At 45.2% G+C, this 20,502-nt stretch overlaps 1 protein-coding gene across 1 annotated transcript in view; it reads left to right on the plus strand.

Moving 5' to 3' along the window:
* Positions 1-471: 471 nt before the first annotated feature.
* The window catches only part of SERGEF (secretion regulating guanine nucleotide exchange factor), a 218,582-nt gene continuing 198,551 nt past the window's right edge, over positions 472-20,502 (plus strand). Inside the window, 7 exon segments of the mRNA XM_055317851.1 lie at positions 472-565; positions 4,203-4,338; positions 6,059-6,214; positions 7,950-8,044; positions 12,826-12,886; positions 17,209-17,322; positions 19,912-19,974. Of these exon segments, the coding sequence (XP_055173826.1) occupies positions 506-565; positions 4,203-4,338; positions 6,059-6,214; positions 7,950-8,044; positions 12,826-12,886; positions 17,209-17,322; positions 19,912-19,974 (685 nt within the window). The 5' untranslated portion in view covers positions 472-505.

Here is a 20,502-nt window from a genome sequence, read left to right on the forward strand (position 1 = left end):
GCGAGCCGCGGGAGGGAGGAGCACCCGGCACTGCAAGGCGGCGGGGGCGGGGGCGGGGGCGGGGACGCTCGGAGCGCGCCCGAGCCCGGCACCGAGAGGAGGCTCCAGACACCCAGACACCCGCGCCCGCGCCCGCTGGCCCTCCCCCTGCTCCGCCCCCGCCACCTGCAGACCGCGCCCCAGCGATGGCCCCGCCCCCACAGACCCCGCCCCCACCCAGACCCCTCCCCTGCTCCGCCCCCGCCCCAGCAGCCCGCTCCCCAGAGTCGGCCCCGCCCTCACGCAGACCCCGCCCAGCGCCAGCTCCACCCCCGTCACAGACCCCGCCCCCGGCTCCCACGTCGGCCCCGCCCCCGTGCCGGCTCCAACCAATCACTAACCCCTCCCGACAGGGGCCACGCCTTCGCCGTTGGCTCCGCCCCCGGACCCGCCCCTCCGGGTCCCTAACCCCGCCCCGCGGGCCCCGGCCCGACCCCTCCCGGAAGCGCCGGCGGAGCGTCCCCACATGGAGCGCGAGCCGAGCGCCTCCGAGGCGGCCCCCGCGGCCGCCGCGCTCCTCGCCTGGGTACGTGACTCCGCCCGCGGGCCGGGCCTGGGGCTGAGGGGGCGCGGGGGGCGCTGCAGGCGGGCGGCCGCGGCGTGGGCGGCCTCGGGCTGGGCGGCGGGGCTCCCCGCGGGGCTCTGGGCTGCAGGGCCGTGGGCGGGGGCCTTCGCGGCCGAGGGTGGGAGGGGGCTCGCCCGGTGCCGGGGGGCCTGCTGGCCGGCGGGGTCCGGACCCAGGGGGCTGCGGCGCGGCGGGAGGCATCTGCCTCCTGGGCGGAGCGTCCGGTTCCGCGAGAGACCCTGAGGCCCGGAGAGCGCGGGGCGCGGCGGCGTGGGGGCATCGCCCCGTCCCGGAGCCCGGTGGGGCCACCTGTGCCGCTCCCCGCCCGGTGGCCCGGGGGATGCTGGCCCCTCCGCAGCCGCACCCCGGCCTGGCGGGAGCACCCTGGGATGCGAGGCCTGCGGTGCTGGCGGGCCGTGCACAAGGCGCAGATCCTGCATGTTTGCTGATGCGCTTCCGTGGCCGCGTCTTGCCTGTACTGGGGACGTGGGCGTCTGCGCCGGGGTTTGGCTGGCCCGAGGCCGCGAGACACGGGGTCATCTCTGTGTGTCCTGGCTAGGAGAGAACGGTCGCTGCCCACGAGTGTTCTGCAGGCGGGCGGGTGCGTGGCCCTAAGCAGACGGAGTGCCTTGTAGTTCTTCACCGCCCGTATCACAACTGCAATGAAATGCAGAATTTATTAATTGTCAGCCTCCTTGGCTAGAATGTAAGCGTCTTAAGGGGGGGTATTGTGCCTGTCTTGTTCATGGTGCCTAGCACGGATTGGTTGACGAATGAATGAATGAGACCCTTTTGGGCGCCTAGCTACGCGCTGGTCTTTTGGGGAAAACACAAAAGTGAAAGACCCGGTGTAATACCTATATTACTATGTAATAAACCGATAATACCTATATTACTAATACCTATAGCAACATGTACTGACTAGTCACAAAAGGTGATTATCAGCACCAGGCAGCACTTGTTGAATGTAAGGCTACAGAGGAGCAGGAGGGAGGTGGTGGTGTGGCCTGAGGTCGTCTGGCTGTCCGAGTACCATCTTGCAGGTGACCCTTGAGCTGGGGGTGGATTTGGGAATTGAATGTGAGCCTGGGGTGCCTGCTGGTTCTGGCTTTTCCCAGGTGGGAGACTGGGGTCCGCATGTCACATATGGCCTTGTCAACAGCTCGGAGGCCTGATGGCCTTCCTACTACACAATCTGCCTGGAGGAGGAGTGTATTCGTTTGCTAGGGCTGCCATAGAAAAATATACCGCAGACTAGGAGGTCTTAAAAAATAGAATTTTATTTCCTTACAGTTCTGGAGGCCAGAAGAACAAGGTGTCAGCAGGTTAACTTTCTTCTAAGGCCTCTTCCTTTGGCCTGCAGATGGCTGCCTTCTCGCTCTGTCCTCATGTGGCTTTTTTCTCTGTGTGAGAGCATCCCCATGTCTCTTCTTAATGTTGGATTAGAGCCCTAACTTTATGACCTCATTTAACTTTAATTATCTTTTAAGAGGCCCTGTCTCCAAATACAGACACATTCTGAGGTATAGGAGGCTGGGGCTTCAGCAAATTAATTTTAGAGGAGCACACTTCAGTCCATAACAGGGAAATTTACCTCCTTAGTGTGTGTGTGTGATATGTCTAAATGGTTTGTAAGGAAAGGAGGCAAAAATAGCTGTAATGTATTGTATTAAATTTTCCTTTGTTTTGCTTTATCCTGGATTTTGGGCCTCTGGCTGCATTACAGAAATTGAGTGCCATAACTTGAGCCCCAAGTGCCCCTATCTCTCTCACTTTGTGGTCAGCAGTCTGCAGTCCTGCTAATGGGGCAGCCGCAGAGACCTCAGGGCTGACGGAGACACACTGTGCATGTGTACCCCACAGTGTGCACATCTTTCCTTTCATCTTTCCTAGGTAGGGCCTCATCAGATCTTATATTCATTCATGAGATTCACTATAAAATATATATACACCTTCTCTGAGCCGGCACAGTTTCATATACAGGGAAGATGGCAGTGAACAAAACGAAGTTCCTGTCTCATTGAGTTTACTTTTTAGTAGGGGAGGTAGACAGTGAATAATAAGCAAATGTCATGTCAGGGAGCGCTATGAAGAAAAAGCAGAAAAAAAGGGGGATAAAGTGATGAAGATGTTACTGTAGATGCAGTTATATAGTTAGCCTCTTGCCGGGTCAGCTCTGGACTGAAGTTCGCCATATATCCTTAGAGACCCAGGATACTATAGTGACAGGAGCAGGGCATATCTGACTTATTGCCTTCCTAGCTAGGTGACTATGGGAAGTTCCTTAACCTCTCTGAGCCTTAGTTTCTTCATCTGTAAAACGAGAGCGATAATGTCCATCCCCTCTGTTGGAATGCCATGCCTTGGCGAAGCCCTCAGGAATTGGCAGCTAATACTGCCCCTGAAGGCCTCTGGGACCTGTGCCTCTGCTGTGGCTTGTTCTTCCAGCTTGGAGTCCTTGCAGCCCAGCACAGCTGTGAAATAGACCAGAGAGGCAGAAATTTGTATGTAGGGATGGATTTGGGGTAGTTGTTTTTAAATCATTTTTCCTCATTCAGGTGCCTTAAAAAACAAACACGGTTGGACGGTTTTACTACTCATTTCTAGGAAGAACCGGCCAGGAGTAGTAGATACTTGGAGGAATTATAAGGATTTCTGATATCTAAAGATTCCCTGGGGGTCTACAATTCTTTATCTTCGATTTTGAATACAGAAAACCTCTGAAAACCCAAAGCTGCCCTGACATAATGCTATTTATAGTCTTTGCCCACTTACTGTATTTGTTCTTCTTACTGCAGAAATAATAGCATTTTGCTTACGGGGATGCTGCTCCTGAACCTTGCAGCAGTGTATATGATTTATATACGGTATTACTTTTCTGAAGCCTATAAAATTCTGAATCTGAAATACATCTGGCTGCAAGGGTTTTGGATTAGAGATTCTGGACCTTTATTTCATAATAACAAAGATGGACATATTGTCCACCAAGGGGAAATCTGTTCCCTTACAGGAATCTCACCACGTGAATCTTAGCGTCAGAGAACACTGTACTTGGAAAGGCCCTCAGAGATCATTGCCAGCCTCCTTCGCTGCACAATGAAATAACAATGAGGTGCCCAGCTGGAGGCACAAGGCCCTCAGCCAACTTTGATTACAGAAGTCATTGCCAGTTTTGTCAATGAGGGCAGGAGGAGAAGGGACAAGGCCAGTGGCTTTCCCACCCACTTTCTTTCCATTTCCCCTCCTTACTTCTTTTCTTAGCCTTCCTAGAGAATAGCTTTTATCAGAAGGAACTCCCATACTGTCTCCCAAAGGTGACACAGGTGGGCTAGGGCATTGGAAAGAGAAGGTGAGGAGTATCTTTGGATAAGTAGTGGATACTAAGGGCTCTTCTCACATGGAAATTGTGATGTTCTGGGGATGGAGCCTCCATCGAAGTATGGGTTGCATATAAAAACCTCTTAAGAATGAGCTTATGAAATCTCGTCTGTTACAGGCTCTGAGAGGCATGTCAGGATGAGAAGGACAGGGACAGCTGAATGCATGGCGACAATTGTGGTTCCTGGACTCTTTCATCCTTGCCTTATTTTATCCCTAGGGTGCAAATAGCTACGGGCAACTTGGCCTTGGCCATAAGGAAGATGTACTTTTGCCCCAGCAACTGGATGACTTCTGTAAACCTGAGTGTATCAGGAGGATCACGGGAGGAGGGGGCCACTCTGCTGTTGTCACAGGTAACATCCTTCTGGTGTAGACGTTTCTTTTTTCTTTTCTTTTCTTTTCTTTTCTTTTTTTTTCTTTTCTTTTCTCTTCTCTTCTCTTCTCTTCTCTTCTCTTCTCTTCTCTTCTCTTCTCTTCTCTTCTCTTCTCTTCTCTTCTCTTTCCTTCCTTCCTTCCTTCCTTCCTTCCTTCCTTCCTTCCTTCCTTCCTTCCTTCCTTCCTTCCGGATAGTCACAGAGAGAGAGAGAGAGAGAGAGAGAGAGAGAGAGACAGAGACACAGGCAGAGGGAGAAGCAGGCTCCATGCACCGGGAGCCCGATGTGGGATTAATCCTGGGTCTCCAGGATCGCGCCCTGGGCCAAAAGCAGGCGCCAAACCGCTGTGCCACCCAGGGATCCCCCCCCCCTTTTTTTTAAAGATTTTATTTATTTATTCATGAGAGACACACAGAGAGAGAGACACAGGCAGAGGGAGAAGCAAACTCCCTGCGGGGAGCCGCATGTGGGACTTGATCCCAGGACCCTGGGGTCATGCCCTGAGCCAAAGGCAGATGCTCAAACACCGAGCCACCCAGGCGTCCCTGGACATTTCTTATTTAGACATTTCCCACTATCGTGTTATGTTGCCATTTTTCAGCCTTTTGTGTTTTTCAGAGGAAAACATATTTGTGAAAGAGCCAAGTTACCATTAGAAAATTCTAGGTTGTTGGAGTTGAAAGGCCTATCTTCTAGGCTCCCCACCCCCATTTATGCAAATGAGGCTCAGAGAAGAAAACCGGTTGCTTAAGGTTACAAGACACATTAGTGGCAGAGTTGCAACAAATATATGACATTTTATACCAATACTGCTATTTAACTTTTGAGTTTATAAGTCTTTGCAATTTGATCGAATATTCCTTGAGAATATTCTTTTGAGATCAAGAACTTTGTGTTTTCCTTAATTTCCTTCGCAGTATCTATGATAGTACTTAACACGTACTGTAGGTGCCATGATATTGCAAAGGAGGGCATATTGCATCTTGGTTAAGAACATGAGTTCTGGAATCCACTGCCTGGGTTCAAATCCTGGTTTTATTATTAGCTGCGTGGCCTTGAGCATATTAATACCTCTGTGCCAGTTTCCCCTCTGCTTTATGGGGGTAATAATGCTGGATGAAGAGAGTCAGTGAGTGGCAAGGCTGGGTTATGACTGTCATGAGTCCTTGACATTTTTGCCTTTGTTGACCCCTTCCTCCATAAGGAAATACTAAGAATTCTGTTTACAATCATGTTGATATAAAGATTAGTCTAACCCTGGCTAGATTTAGCACTGTATGTTCATTATCATCACATTTATTGCTTTTCTTATTTTAAAAGAATGTAAAATTAAAACATTTTTGTGGGCCTCTAAAAGTATTGTGGGCCGTAGGCACTGTACCTAAAGGATAAATCGGCCCCACAGATAAAGCTCTTACAGTAATACCTGGCACATTCTAAATTCTAAATAAATGTCAGCTTTTCTTGTTATAGTATATGCTCAATTTGGTGATTGGCCACTGATCTAGGACTTGGAGTCCCAGGAGGAACTAGATTTGAGCACCTTGGGCCAGTGCGCATTAACATCCATGGCTTGTTAATATGAGTGGGAAGACTTGCTGGGTTTGTGACTGCAGCTAATTAATGAAATCTTTTTTCTCGCTTTGACAGCTGTAATTTCTTCTGTGTACACTATCACCAAAGCCTTTGCTTTCTGCAGATGGAGGAAGCCTTTTTGTTTGTGGCTTGAACAAAGATGGGCAACTGGGACTTGGTCACACAGAGGATGTTCTGTGTTTTACCTCCTGCAGATCCCTCCTTGGCTGTCCTATCCAACAGGTAGCCTGTGGCTGGGATTTTACCATTATTCTCACAGGTGAGTTCACTTCTGGGTAAATCTTTATCACTGCAAAGGCATTGGGTGAGAAGAGCTTGATGGTGGTGATACTGATTAAGTGAAAGCCTCTTTATATGTAAACACACATAGAAATTTCTCTCTGGTTGTCAAGGAAGTCTATAGGTGCCTTTTGCAAGAGAGTTTGAACAGCAAAATTTTGAGCTGGAAAATTTTTGCCAGCTCAGAATTTGACTATGGTTTGAATGTGCCGAATCACAGAGACTGGGGAATAAACTAGATCACCTTTGCTAGCTACCCCTGTCCCAGAAATTCAGGATAGCTGTGTGCCTGGGCTAGCTGGTCAGTCATACTGGCGAAGGGGGTTGCTCATGGAGGAATGTGTTGGGAAAGCATGAGGAAATCAGAGGTCGTACAACAGTAGTGGCAGAATTTCCCCAGTGAAGGATTTAAAAAAAATATATGGTTGGCCAGAACTGTTTGGTCTCTGCAAAGCTAGATAGCAGAACAGAATGCAGAGGGATATGGCCAAAGGGTTAATAGGATACTGCTCTTGGGAGCAGCAGCTAGCAATAGTTTCTTTTTGTCAGCTGACTTCTCCCTGGAAGTAGTTTTGCCCTGCCTAGCTTGCCATTCTCGATGGAAAAGACCATCTATAGTTTCTGACTAGATTCCCTCTTTGACTTAGACCTCTGGCAAGGGCATCTTATGGACATATCCTTCCCCAGCACACCCTTGTGGATTCTCATGTGCAAAGCTCAGATTCCCAAGCTTTTAGCACATGGCTTCAGTTATTGTTCCCTACCTATCCCTGTTGTTACCTTGTCTTTTATTTTCCATGCTCCCCATACTTCCTAGAAATATCATGCAGAACATTGTTCTCTGGTATAGCCCCTTTTGTCTATCTGATGAACTCTTATCCCTTCTTTAGAACCCTGCTCAGGCATCACCATCTCTTCTGTTAAGGGGTTCTGTGTAATTTAGTTGCTGAATTTAGTAGTAATAACTAAATAATAGCTGTCCTTTCTGAAGTGCTTTTCGTGGACTGTGTTGGGATTTTAGGGTGTCAGTGGATAACACCCTGTTTCCTGTTCACTTTTGGAACCTATTGTGGGAAAGGTGGAGAGCCGTCAGACAGCTGGAGATCACACTATTGGCTTTTCACTGATAAAGACTAAGTTGGAAGACAGAGTTAATGGTCAGGCCTAGGTGGTTCTACAACACTCCTCTGAGCCAGACTTACGCTGCAAGCACTGGGTTATTCCTGTAGGGGAAACACTCACTATGCATCAGTCCAGAGTACCTGAGAGGAAGGTGCCAAGCCACACATGTCCTGTTCCTTCTCCAAAACTCATCAATTTATTAGGTTATCCCTTTTCCCCTGGAAAGCAGTGAGCACAGGAAGGAGCAGGAAGAGAGGCCTGAAGTGTTAAAATAATGAAAATGATGATGCATGGAAATATGAAAAGTAGGGAGTATCTTCCCATCCCAGCCCCCCGGGCAGTGGGCTCATGTTCTACACAGATAAGCTGCCATTAATTAGGTAGCGTGATGGAGAATCTGTAAAACTAGCCCAGTGCCTCGTATTGTTATTCCTCGAAGAATAATAAAAGCAGGGACTGTGGTTTGAATGTGCTGAATTACAGGCCCCACTTCCTCCTTTCATTCCCTTTGCTCTTCTCATCTGTCAGCATTTACCTACCCACTGGTCACAGATAACTTCTTAGATTATGATTTATGCATTTGAATTTTGCAGAAAGTGGTCAAGTTCTGTCATGTGGATCCAATTCCTTTGGCCAGTTAGGAGTTCCTCAAGGCCCTCGAAGATGTGTGGTTCCCCAGGCCATTGAGGTAAGGCCAGCACCTAATATGTAGCTGACCCACGTCCTATTAAAGCATTTCCCTCCCCAGACTAGGAGACTGGCTGGGTCCCCAAAAACCCATGGGCTAGTCAGAATTTAAGTTGAAAAACCAAGATTCTTCTGGGAAAAATTAAGTTGGGGGGATGGAGGTTATGAGTGAAAAACCTCTGTTAGTCCTTATACACGTTATAAATTTTTGTGAAATAAAACAATGAAGGTAATATATATTACCAAGACATTAATGACATTTTAGAATTCTAAAATTAGGGATAATGGGAACTAGGTTAGAAACAGGTCCAGATAGAAGGGACTCACCTAAAGACACTAAGCTCAGCAAACGGTAGAGCAGGAGTGCCTGATAAAAATGTGATGGGAATCACACACGTAATTTAGAATTTTTTAATAGCACCATTTAAAGAGTAAAGAGAAAAATGTGAAATTAATTTTTAAAATCACAGGTTTATTGAGAAGTAATTCACATGCCATAGAATTTACCCTTTAAAAATGTATAATTCAGTGGTTTTTCATATATCACATAGACGTGCAGCCATCAGCATTATCTAATTTTAGAACATTCTCATCACCAGGAAAGAAACTGTGTACCCAAAGGCAATTACTTCCTTTTCCGCCCTCGCCTGGCCCCTGATGACCAGTCATCTGTCTCTGGATCTGCCTGTTGTGGGCATTTCACATTAATGGAATCATACAATATGTGGCTTTTTGTGTCTGGCTTCTCTCATCTCACATGATGTTTTTAAGTTTCATTCACCTTGTGCGTAGGCAAAATTAATTTTAATGACTTTTAAGTTAATCCAATGTATTCAAACTATTATTATTTCATTTAATGTGTCACTAATGTTAACATTTCCTAATGAGATACTTTATGTTCTCTATTCCATACAAGTTGAACTCTGGTGTAGGTTTTCTACTCAGAGGGCATCTCAGTTCAGCCGAGTCATCTAGTGACATTTCGGTTGTTCAGTAGCTCATGTAGCTCGTGGCTTCGGCCCGGACAGCACAGGTGCTAGACGGGACTCCTGGCCCTAGTTCAGAGCTCTTTCCACTGCCTCAAACTGAAAATACACACATTTTCGTGAAGTTTATATGGTAAATGGTCGTGATAGGACTGTGGAATTGTAAAAGAAATATACTGGGATCTAAAAATCAGTTTCAAAAAAAAAAATCAGTTTCACCATCTCAGCTGCTCACATCCAGCTAATTTTCTTAAACTCTGACTCAGTGGGAGATCTGTTTTCATGGAGAGGGGTTGGTTTGTTCCTGTCATGTTGCTGAATTATGATTGCTGCTCTGTGGGGTATTATTTGAGGTCATGATCTCTATAGTGTTTTAGTGTGTGTGTGTTTTTAAAGATTTTATTTATTTATTCATGAGAGACACACACACCCACACAGAGAGGGAGAGGCAGAGACATAGACAGAGGGAGAAGCAGGATCCATGCAGGGAACCTGATGTGGGACTCGATCCCGGGACTCCAGGATCACACTCTGAGCCAGAGGCAGACGCTCAACTGCTGAGCCACCCAGGTGTCTCTGTTTTAGTGTGTTTAGGCTGCTTAACAAAAATACCATAGACTGGGGTGGCTTCAACAACAAACATTTATTTTTCATATTTCTGGAGGCTGGGAAGTTCAAGATCAAGGCATTGGCAGATTTGGTGTCTGGTGAGGACTTGCTTCCTTGTTCATAGACATTCATTTTGCTGGATGAAGGAGCTCTCTCAGGCCCCTTTTAAAAGGGCATTAATCCTTCATGAGGGCTCCATTCTCATGACCTAATCACCTCCAGAAGACCTCATTTCCAAATACTATCACATTGGGTAATAGGTTTCAATATATGAATTTCAGGGGAAAACAAACATTCAGTCTGTAGCACATGGTATGCCCAGAAGTCTAGACTCTATGGTCCCTGTTGTAGGAAGTGTTACAGTTGCCAAATAGATGGCTTTTTAAGAACTTACATAAGTTATAATTAATTTAGCTGAGGTCACATGATTAAAGAAGACAGAAGGGAACAATAGTTAAAATATGTTGGATGACAGAGTCAGGAGGTGAAAACATTTGTATCCTCTCCAGCAATGGGAGGAATGTGCCATAATGAAGTATAATAGAAGTTCATTCGTTTATTTAGTAACAACAACCGTTGTTTATGTGTTTAGGCTGTGGGGAAAGAGGTGAGTGCAATCCAGTCTTAGCCTTGGAGGGTCTTAGAGTTTAGTGGTACGTGTTAGATATAGAAACACCTAAATGCATTGCCGTGTTGAAACTGGTAGATACAGGGATAGCCTCAAAGGAGGGAATATTTAACTCATTCTAGAGGCAGGTGGAGTGAGATCAGGCTTATGTTGAGTGTAGAAGTTTACCTGGCTTGAGAGAAGATGCATAGAGTAGGTATAAAAAGAACATTCCAGACAGAAGGGACTAAGGAAAAGTGTAGAAGCATAAAATATCAGGGTTTTGGATATGGCGAGCAGTTTAGTATAATTGGAATAGAAGGAAATGGTAGAAGTGCCAGTGGGGAGGGAACAATCAGGGAGGTACTGTAGGGGCAGATTGTAAGAACAGCGTGTTAGGAAGGCGCCAGAAGGGGTAATGTGGTGGGTGGAGTGAACAGGGCACCCTTGCTAATAATCCAGACAAGAGGTGAATTCTCATCCAGACTAAAGCAGTGGCAGTGGGGATGGAGAGGAAGGAATGGAAGTGAGATGAAGATATTGAAGAGATTGAATTTACATGTAAAACCCTTTAGTTTTTTTTTTTTAAGAAAAACATTTAAAGGATAATATGTTCAAATTGTATTAGTAGTAAGATTTGATCTTCCCCAAAGCTAATGTGATTGTGGGTTACATTAACAGAAGTATAGTCTCCAGAAGAAGGGAAGCCAGAGTCCTGTCCTTTTTTGTGCTAACCAGACTGCATCTAGGATGTTGTGTTCTATTGGTTTAGTGCCTAGGTCTTGGGCATAAAGGAGAATCAGATCCTGCCCCTGAGGGTCCTAAAGTTTAGAAAGACACTGAGGATCTGTAAATAAACACGTGTGCTCAGGCTCCCTGGGGGCTGTGATTGATGTACACACAATCTCTTTAAAAGAGGGAGATTGAGTAACCGGAGCACACTTAGACCGAGACACCAAGAAGGGGAGGGAATTTGAAACAATGTGATCACTGGAGATGTTTGGCCTTGAGAAGAGATATGTGATAGTTATCTATTACTGTGTGTAATAAATTACCCTAAAATTTAGCAACTTTTGGGGCACCTGGGTGGTTCAGTCAGTTAAGCGTCCCAACTCTTGATTTCAGCTCAGGTCCTGATCTCAGGGTTGTGAGATTGAACCCGCATTGGCGTCTGTGCTGGGCATGGAGCCTGCTTGAGATTCTCTCTTTTCCTCTCCCTCTGTCCCTCCCTCCCCCTCACATGCATGCTCTCTTCCTCTCTCTGTCTCTAAAAAGAAAAAAAAAATTAGGAACTCTAAACAATAAGCATTTACTGTCTCAGTTTCTGAGGGTAACTGCTTATTAGCTGGCTCATGGGGTTCCAGGCAAGATGTTAGCTGGGACTGCATGCAGTCTGCTGATGGCTCTGGGCTGGGCTAGCAGATCTACTTCCATGCTCATCTGGCAGGAGGTTTCCATTCCTTGCCACATGGGCCTTTCTATGGGATTGTTCAGGCATGGCATCTGGCTTCCCCCAAGAGAGATTCGAGAGTGAGCTCAAGCTGGAAGCCTCAGTGCCTCTTATCACCTTGTCTCTAGGCCACTCATCACTTCTTTATCCTGGTCACTAGAAAGAAGTCACTTAGTCCAGCTCACATTCAGCCAGAGAGGAATTAGGCTCCACATCTTGTGGGGATGGGTGTCAAAGCATTTGAGGACTTAGTTTTAAAGCCACCACGAGACATCTTAGAGAGGAAGGACATGACAACTGCCTTCACATATTGTGAAGCATTGTGAGAAGCTACAGGCAGCTAGATTTGGCTCCACCTAAGGAGATAAATGGTGCAAAGATGGAATAGGCATCTGGGGATAGTGGGCCTATGTCAGTGGAAGTAGCTGCTTGGCAGGGGTTGGATGATGACTTACTGGGATGTTGTGGCAGGGTTCTGGCATCGGATGGGGCATGGACTAGATCAAAGGTCATCCAGTTAGAACCCTTAGTAAATAAAGTTTTGATGGAACACAGCCATGCCCATTCATTCACGTATTGTCTGTGGCTGCTTTTATGTTACAATGGCAGAACAGAGTACGATGACACAAACCAGATGGCCTGCAAAGTCTAAAATAGTTACTGTCTGGTCTTTATAGAAAACATTTGCCAACCACTGGACCCAATGACTTTGAAGGTCCCTTGCAGTCCTGAGACACATTGTGATATATTTATTTTAATTTTTTATTTTTAAAGATTTTATTTATTCATGAGAGAGAGGCAGAGACGTAGGCAGAGGGAGAAGCAGGCTCCTTCTGGGGAGCCTGATGTGGGACTTGATCCCGGAACCCCAGGATCACACAACCTGAGCCAAAGGCAGACACTCAACCACTGAGCCACCCAGGTGCCTGAATATGTTTATTTTTAAAAGATTTTTTTCCTTTTAGGGATACATATAGAGGTATTGAAGAATGGAAATGTTGGGGGTTGTGGACTCTAAACCCAGTCAGACATGCAATGAAGGCCATGCTGTATTGTGTCAGGGCATAAAGTATATACCATTTTGCAGGTGGATGATTCTAAGATCTCAGTCCTTTTCTTTGTTTTGGCAGCTCCTGAGAGAGAGGGTTGTTTGCGTTGCTGCTGGACTGAGGCATGCTTTGGCTGCGACAGGTGATCATTTTGCTTTTATTTTCACAATAGGCTCATAATAAGGAGAAACAGAGCTTTAGAGGAAATAAAAATTGAGGAGTAATTTAGAGGGTCCTGCTGTGCTGCATTTCTGATTAAAAGAGGGGATATAGGGCCAAAGTCATTTGGGAAACCTTTGGCAGGTGGGGAGGAAGGAAATGAAGGTTTCTTGCTCATATTGTAGGCATGGTGCTAGATTCTCCTGATTTAATCAATACCTTATTTAATTCTCACAATCTCACAGTGAGGTGAGTTACATTTTTACATATGAAGAAACCGAGGGCCAGGGAGACTAAAATGCTTGTCTGAGGTTGCGCAGGGGATAGGATAGTAAAAGGTAAAGCTGGGAACAGAGTCTGGGATGGTCTAGTTTCCGAGGCTCACATTCCTTGCTGTGAACTACACTGCTTTCCTAGTGGATCTTAATGTTTATTAATTTAGAAACTTCAAATGAGCTCGTCTCCTGTACCATGAGAGGGTGGTGATGGACACGGGGCTGACTGTGTGTATGAGGTTGTGGGTGGCACACGGAGAGAGGTGGTGGCTTGCAGAAGAGCAGTGAGGCCTCTTCCTCTCCCTTGGTTGTCATCTTTCTGCTCCCACTCTCGTGGGGTGAAGGGCAGCCCTAACTGGCTGCTGCAGCTCAGGCCCAAGCATTAATGAGTCCAGTCGTACAGATCCCTGGGTGGCGCAGCGGTTTAGCGCCTGCCTTTGGCCCAGGGCGCGATCCTGGAGACCCGGGATCGAATCCCACGTCGGGCTCCCGGTGCATGGAGCCTGCTTCTCCCTCTGCCTGTGTCTCTGCCTCTCTCTCTCTCTCTCTCTCTCTCTCTCTCTCTCTGTGTGTGTGTGTGACTATCATAAATAAATAAAAATTTAAAAAAAAATGAGTCCAGTCGTGGCCTGGGGAGGGTGGAAGAAACAAGGAAGAGTCTGGTGCAGCTCTGTACCTATGGTCACCTGGGGCTTAATGAACAATATTACATATTGAACAATTTTTTAAACTTTTTATTTTGAGATAATTGTAGATTCACATGCAGTTGTAAGAAATAAAATAGATCTCATGCATTCTTTTCCCAATTTCTCCCAATAGTAACGTTTTGTGAAACTGTAGTTAGTGTAGCAGCCCAGCCAGTCTTGATACGGTCAGGATTCGAACAGTTCCATCACTGCACTGTCTCACCTGTGGCTGTTTCAAAGCACCCACTTTTATACACCCTTTTATATGCCTTTTATACATTCACTTCCTAGCTATTTCCACCCCTTCTTAGCTCCTAGCAACCGCTCTTCTGTTCTCCAACAATAGTGTCATTTCAAGAACATTATATAATGGTATCATACAGTATATAGCCTTTTGGGGTTGACTATTTTTGCTCAGCATGATTCCCTGGAGAGTCATCCAAGTTGTGAGTATTAATAATTTGTACCTTTTTATTGCTGAGTAGTAGTATTCCACAGTATAGATGTACCATTGAATTAGTCATCTCAGGCTCCCATAACAAAATATTACAAACTGGGTGGCTTAAACAATTTTCTCAACAGTTACAGAGGCTAGAAGCCCAAGATTGAGATGCCAGGAGCGTTGGTCTCTGGTGAGTCCTCTCTTCCTGAAATGTAGATGGCTGCCTTCTTGCTGTGTCGATACAGGGCCTTTGCTCTGTGCACCCATGGAGACTGGGAGACATCTGGTTCTCTTCTTCTTTTTATAAAGACACCAGTTCTATCAGATTAAGGCCTCACTTTTAAGACCCATTTAACCTTTATTAGCTCCTTACAGGCTTCTTTCCAAATGCAGTCACACTGGAGGTTAGGGGTTTAACATATGAATTTTTGGGGGCACAGTCCAGCTGACAAACAACACAGCTTGTTTAACCAGTCACCCATTGAGAGACATCTGGTTGTTTCCAGGTTTTGGCTATTAAGAATAAAGCTATAAACATTTGTGGACAAGTTTTTTTTATGTGAACATAAATTTTCATTTCTCTGGGATAGACGCCCAGGAGCATGATTGCTGAGTTGTATGGTAGTGATTACATTTTTATAAGCTGCTTCTCCTTTTAGAAATTAGCAGGACTGGAGAATTGCCTATTATTGGTTTAATTCCCCCTTTCCTACCAACTTTCTGTAATTACTAGTCTTTTGTGTACATTTCTGTCCAGTTACAAAGTAGCACAGTTTCCATTATGTGTTTGATTAACTTAATTGTAAGTCTTCCTCTCTCTTAGTTAATCTGTAAATATTTCTGCAGGCATCTCTAAAAGATAAGGACTCTTACTAAAAACATTACCAAAATGCTATCATCATACCTATAAAAAACTAACAATAAATCTATAATTCGATCAAGTATCCAGTCAGTATTTAAATGTTCTCAACCGTCTCAAAAATATTTTTTTTAAACAGTTTGCTTGAGTCAGGATCTGAATTATGTCTACGCTGCAAGTGGTGGATATAAATGTCTCTCCTTTTAAAAATATTTATTAATTCCTTGTGATTTTTTTATTGTAATAAAATATGCATAACAAAATTTACCATCTAAACCACTTTTAAGTGTACAGTACACTCATGTTATCATGCAACCATTACCACCATCTATCTCTAGAAATCTTTTCCTCTTGTGGAACCACAAATAATAACTTCCCTTTCCCTACCAGCCCGTGGCAACTAACCATTCTACTTTCTGACTCTGTGATTTTACATACAGGTACCTCATATAAGCGAAATTGTCTGGTATTTGTCCTTTTGTGGCTTATTTCACTTAGCATAATGTCCTTAAGGTCTATCCATGTTGAAGCATGTGTCAGAATTTTCTCCCTTTTTAAGGCTGAATAATATTTCATTGTTTGGATATACCACATTTTGCTTATCCATTCACCTGCTGGTAGACACTCAGGTTGCTGCCAGGTGTCAGGTGTTGTGAATAATGCCGCCATGAACACGGGTGTGTACAAATATCACTTCGAGATCCTGCTTTCGGTTCTTTAGGATTTATACCCAAAAGTAGAATTGCTGGATCATAGAGTAATTCTATTTTTAATTTTTGGAGGAACTGCCGTACTGTTTTCCACAATGGCCATACCATTTTACATTTCTGCCAGTAGTGCACAAGGGTTCCAAGTAATGCCACATTCTTGCCAACATTTGTTATTTTCTTTTTTTTTTTTTTTAATAGCAGGCATCTTAATGAGTGTGAAGTGGTATCACATTGTGGTTTTGTTTGCATTTCTTTAATAATTAGTGATGTTGAGCATCTTTCACATGTGCTTTTTGGCCATCAGTATATTTTCTTTAGAGAAATGTCTCTTCGAGTCCTTTGCTCATTTTTGAATCAGGCTTTTTTGAATTGTTGAGTTTTACAAGTTCTTGTATATATTTTGAATGTTAATCCCTTGCCAGATATCACAAGATTCTTTTAATCTATAAATTTTTTTCCTCTTCTTTTTCCCCCTTTGCAATTTATTTGTGGAAGAGATGGTAAGTTTTGTTTTATTTCAGCACTGTGTTTTGCTCACATTTTGCTAGTTGTCATCACTTATATTTCACAAAACGGGCTGATCTGTTTACAGCCTAAAGGACCATTGGTTGCAGGATACTTCCAGAGGAGTGACTGTAGATTAAATATATAAAATGTCATCTATGCATTTGTATGAGGTCCAGAACATGGGCACATGAATTAGATTCAGTGGATAGGAAGATAAAAGGCCATTCCACTGAAGGAGCGGCTATTAAGCTATCTTGCAGTCATAAATATGTATTTATTTGGTAATTAGGAATCACTGCATTTATCTTGGTGTAGTAGAAAAGACATTGCATTAGACGTTAGGACTGCTCCTGAGTCCTAGTATTTTCTCTGCTAATAGTTCCCTGTATGACCTTGGCAAATTGCATCATCTCTTCAAGCCCTCAGTTTTCTCGTCTACTAAATGTGAGGAATGGACTTGATAATCTTCAGTGTTCTTTCTTGCTGGGTCTGGAGTTTGAGTTGTCCTTCTTAGGTTGTCATGAACAAGGTGTTGTTTCAGTAATTTGACTCTGAAAGAGTGTCCTGGAACTTTTTGGAGGGAGTTGTACTACGTGAGAATTTTCTTTTGTGTGTGGGAATCAGGGTCTTAGATTGTGCTGAAGATTGGACTTGCGATTGGCTTGGTGGCAGCCAAGTCATAGGGCCCCTTGAAGCACTGAGCTGCTCCCTAGCAGGCATGTTAACTGAGAATGTATTGGGAATCTCCCATAGAATGGGGCTCCAGGAGCAATCTGGCCTTAGTCCTGGTAAAACGTTTTCTTGTTTTCCTCTTCTCCATGAGAAGCAAGTGGCACTGTGTTCCAGTGGGGGACTGGTTTGGCATCATCTGGACGGCGGTTGTGCCCTGGGCAGACTCTCCCACCATTTTTGACAGCAAAGGAACCAAGCAGAGTGACAGGTAAGGCGCTTATTTCTTGAGTCCTATATTTATTCTTTGTTAAGAAATAGTGACACAGGCATGCAGAAAACGGGTAAATGGAGTTTACTCATTATACTGCTTTTGCTGTTTTCTTAATTCCTTTGTTTTAAGTCTCTGTATTGGTTGGCCTGTTAGTCTGATTAGAATTTTTGTGGACCCAGTAAAAGTATGCCTCCTTGCTGCCAGAGTGGAACCCATTGAGAGATAGATGTAAGTCAGGTTAAGTGGAGATCAGGATGGTAGCTCTAGAACTGTTAAGAGTTAGTTTGGGAGACATGACTTAAGTGTTTGGAAATAATGCGTAGCAACAGTGAGCCTCTAGATTCTGAATCCTGGGTTGGATTTACTCACCAGGCACTGTGGCAGCTGCATAGCGTTGGCCCTGCTGAGCTCACTGCATGGCTAGGAGCAGACAAGAAGGCCCTCTCTGCAGGCGGGCACATCCGAAAGGGAGAGACCTTGGAAGGACTGTGCTTTGCAGGCCCAGTTCCTTCTCCCAAACGGAGAGCAGGACTGAGTGAGGATGTAGAGTGAGGGGCTGGGAATGTTCTTATAGGGAAATCTCTACATGGGCACATGAGGAGTGGGTAGTGACTGTCCTGCTTGTGGGTCTGTTGGTCTGTCTTTGTTGGCCATTTAACCTGTAGGGCTTTCTCTTCTATTTTTCGCTCTCAGGCTCAGTCTCTTTCAGCTCCTCTCTCTGCCCGCCTCTCCCTCTGCTCTATACTCTCCCTGTGGACAGCCCCCTGTCCCCCATATAGCACCATATCTGCATCTCCTCTTCTTCCTTTCTTCCTTTCTTCCTCTCTTACTTTGTGGCCCAGCCTCCTGAAGGTTGGCTGTAGGAAATGCCTGCACAGCAAACCTCCCCTCTCCCCTAGGTGAGAACAAAGGAGGAATTTTTGAGGGTGGGATAAGAAGTGGGGAAAGAAGGGAAGGGAAAGCCACGGTGGGAGTGATGCACAAGGTATTGGGATTGTTCTGACTTTCCTAAGTCCTGGAGGCACTCCCATTCATCTGAGGGTGAGGCTAGTCACCCTGAAGCCCAGGAGTGGAGTTGGGGAGGCTACTCTGAGAGAAGGAGAAGGGGGCATTAGATGCTGGACAGGCAGTCCACTGCACCTGACCTTGAACACATTCATAAAATAAATGCATACTTCCCAAACGTTTTTTTTCCTGCCTCCTCTGGGTATTCACTGCTCCCTGGGCATTTCCTGCTCTCTCATTCCTCTGTGTCTTCGGGCAAGCTCTCACCCCTGCCTGAGATGTCTCTCTTCCTGTTCCTTCTGGTAATCTTTATTCTGTCCTGATAATTTTTGAAGGCTTAGCTCAGATCCAGTTTTCTCAGGGAAGAGTCTTCTCTCTTCTGACTCCATTGCATTTTCTTCATGTGCACAGATAGCACAATGTCCTGTATTATGCATGTTTTTTTTTTTTGTATTATGCATGTTTATATGTTTTCCCACATGCCAAAGACTGTGAGCTTTTTAAGGGCAGGAACTGTACTTGCTTTCTGTTTCAGCACAAGACCTGTAATTGAAAGGAATCAGAAATGCTTTTATTTGATTTAAATGACCTTTTGGGGGTCTGTTTGGGGCCCAGCTTAGATTCTGAGTTGATTGGGGGAGTTTTCTGATGGGACATTAGAATAGATTGTGAGCTTCCTGCCTTCAGAGTCTTTCCCCCCCCCTTTTTTTTTTTTCCCCTCCATCGTTACTTCCTCGCCACTGTTTCTGTAGCTGCAACCCTGGACGTCCTCTCCTCGCCGGCCCACAGGCCCCATGCTTCCTCTCTGGTGAATGTGTTGAAAATACCTGCTTTGTCCCTTTTCATTCCACAGGATACTAGAAGGTGTGAGAGAGCATTTTATTAAGATACTAATGAATAATTAAACAGAAGTGTCAGAGAGAGTTACAGGATAAGACTGCATTTCTCCACATGCTAGACCCAGTGACCACCGTTTCTAGCAGAGTTGGTTGAGATTATGACCTGTCAGCGAAGGCAGTGTAATTAAGGGAGGAAAAGTGCTAGATTTGGAGATGGAGGGCTGGTTCAAATTCTTAGACCTGCCTGTGTGTTCTTTGGAGTTCTGGGTTTGCCTGCACGTGATGGCAGGCAACATGGGATGTTGTCACTTCTGGGCCTGCTCATGGACAGAGCTAGGGGATAGATGTGGCACACACATATTTACACATATGTACACCCATGTCTATATGTCTGTCTCTACTAGGAACTGACTTTACAATGGCTGCTCCAATTACAATCCAGGATCACATGGTTAATTCTAGCCTTCCACCTTTTTATGTCTGTACCTTTCCTCTCCTCCCTGATAGTGAGAAATCTGGCTCCTTTCTCCTCAGTATATTTTCTTGTTTGTTCAGTCCCTTGGTATGTATTCAGTCTTCCCAGCACATCATCCATCTTCCTGGCCAGTGCCACCGATTCTATCCTGCCTGCTTTGGCTCCAAGTTTCTTTTGGGCCCTGGGGGCAGCCTGAGCCCCTTCTCTGCCCAATCTGTTCTACGTGATTGCAAAAAAAAAAAAAAATTTTTTTTTTTTTTTTGGTAGGCCTGGAGAATTCTAAAACAGTCTGTGTTCTTGCTGGCTCAGATCATTCCGCTTCATTGACAGGTAGGTACCAACAATTTGAGTCCAACATGCCATTCAGAGTTCTGCACATTTCTGCCTCATGTGGGGTGGATACTGGGACATGGAGGGAAGAGCATGGACTAGGAGTCAGAATTTTGTTGCCACCCCTGGGTCTCGTCTTAGGAATCATTTTACCTTCTGAGTCTGTTGCCTTCTCTCTCAAATACTCTATGGGTAGTTTTAAGAAGTAAATATGAAAATACATGTAAGGCATCCCCATGAAGGAAGCATAGGCTCATTTCCTTTCCTCTTACTTGTACAGTAGGGATAAAAGTATCCTCCTCCCAGGGTAGCTGTGATCACCAAGTCATACAGCCAACAGTTAGTTGGTGTAGCATATTGTGGTCTTATCCACCGGATCCATTTGACATCTAATACAGCTGTCTGTTCTCTCCAGCTGTTTGCTCTCAGACTAACCTGTTCTATCCGGCCTCTGTCTTCCAGTGCATTTATCTACTTCTCTGCTCTGGCTGTATTCATCTACTCTTTATTTATCTGTTTATCTTCATT

Source organism: Nyctereutes procyonoides, unplaced genomic scaffold (assembly GCF_905146905.1).
Source record: "Nyctereutes procyonoides isolate TBG_1078 unplaced genomic scaffold, NYPRO_anot_genome, whole genome shotgun sequence".
NCBI classification, from domain to species: Eukaryota; Metazoa; Chordata; class Mammalia; order Carnivora; family Canidae; genus Nyctereutes; species Nyctereutes procyonoides.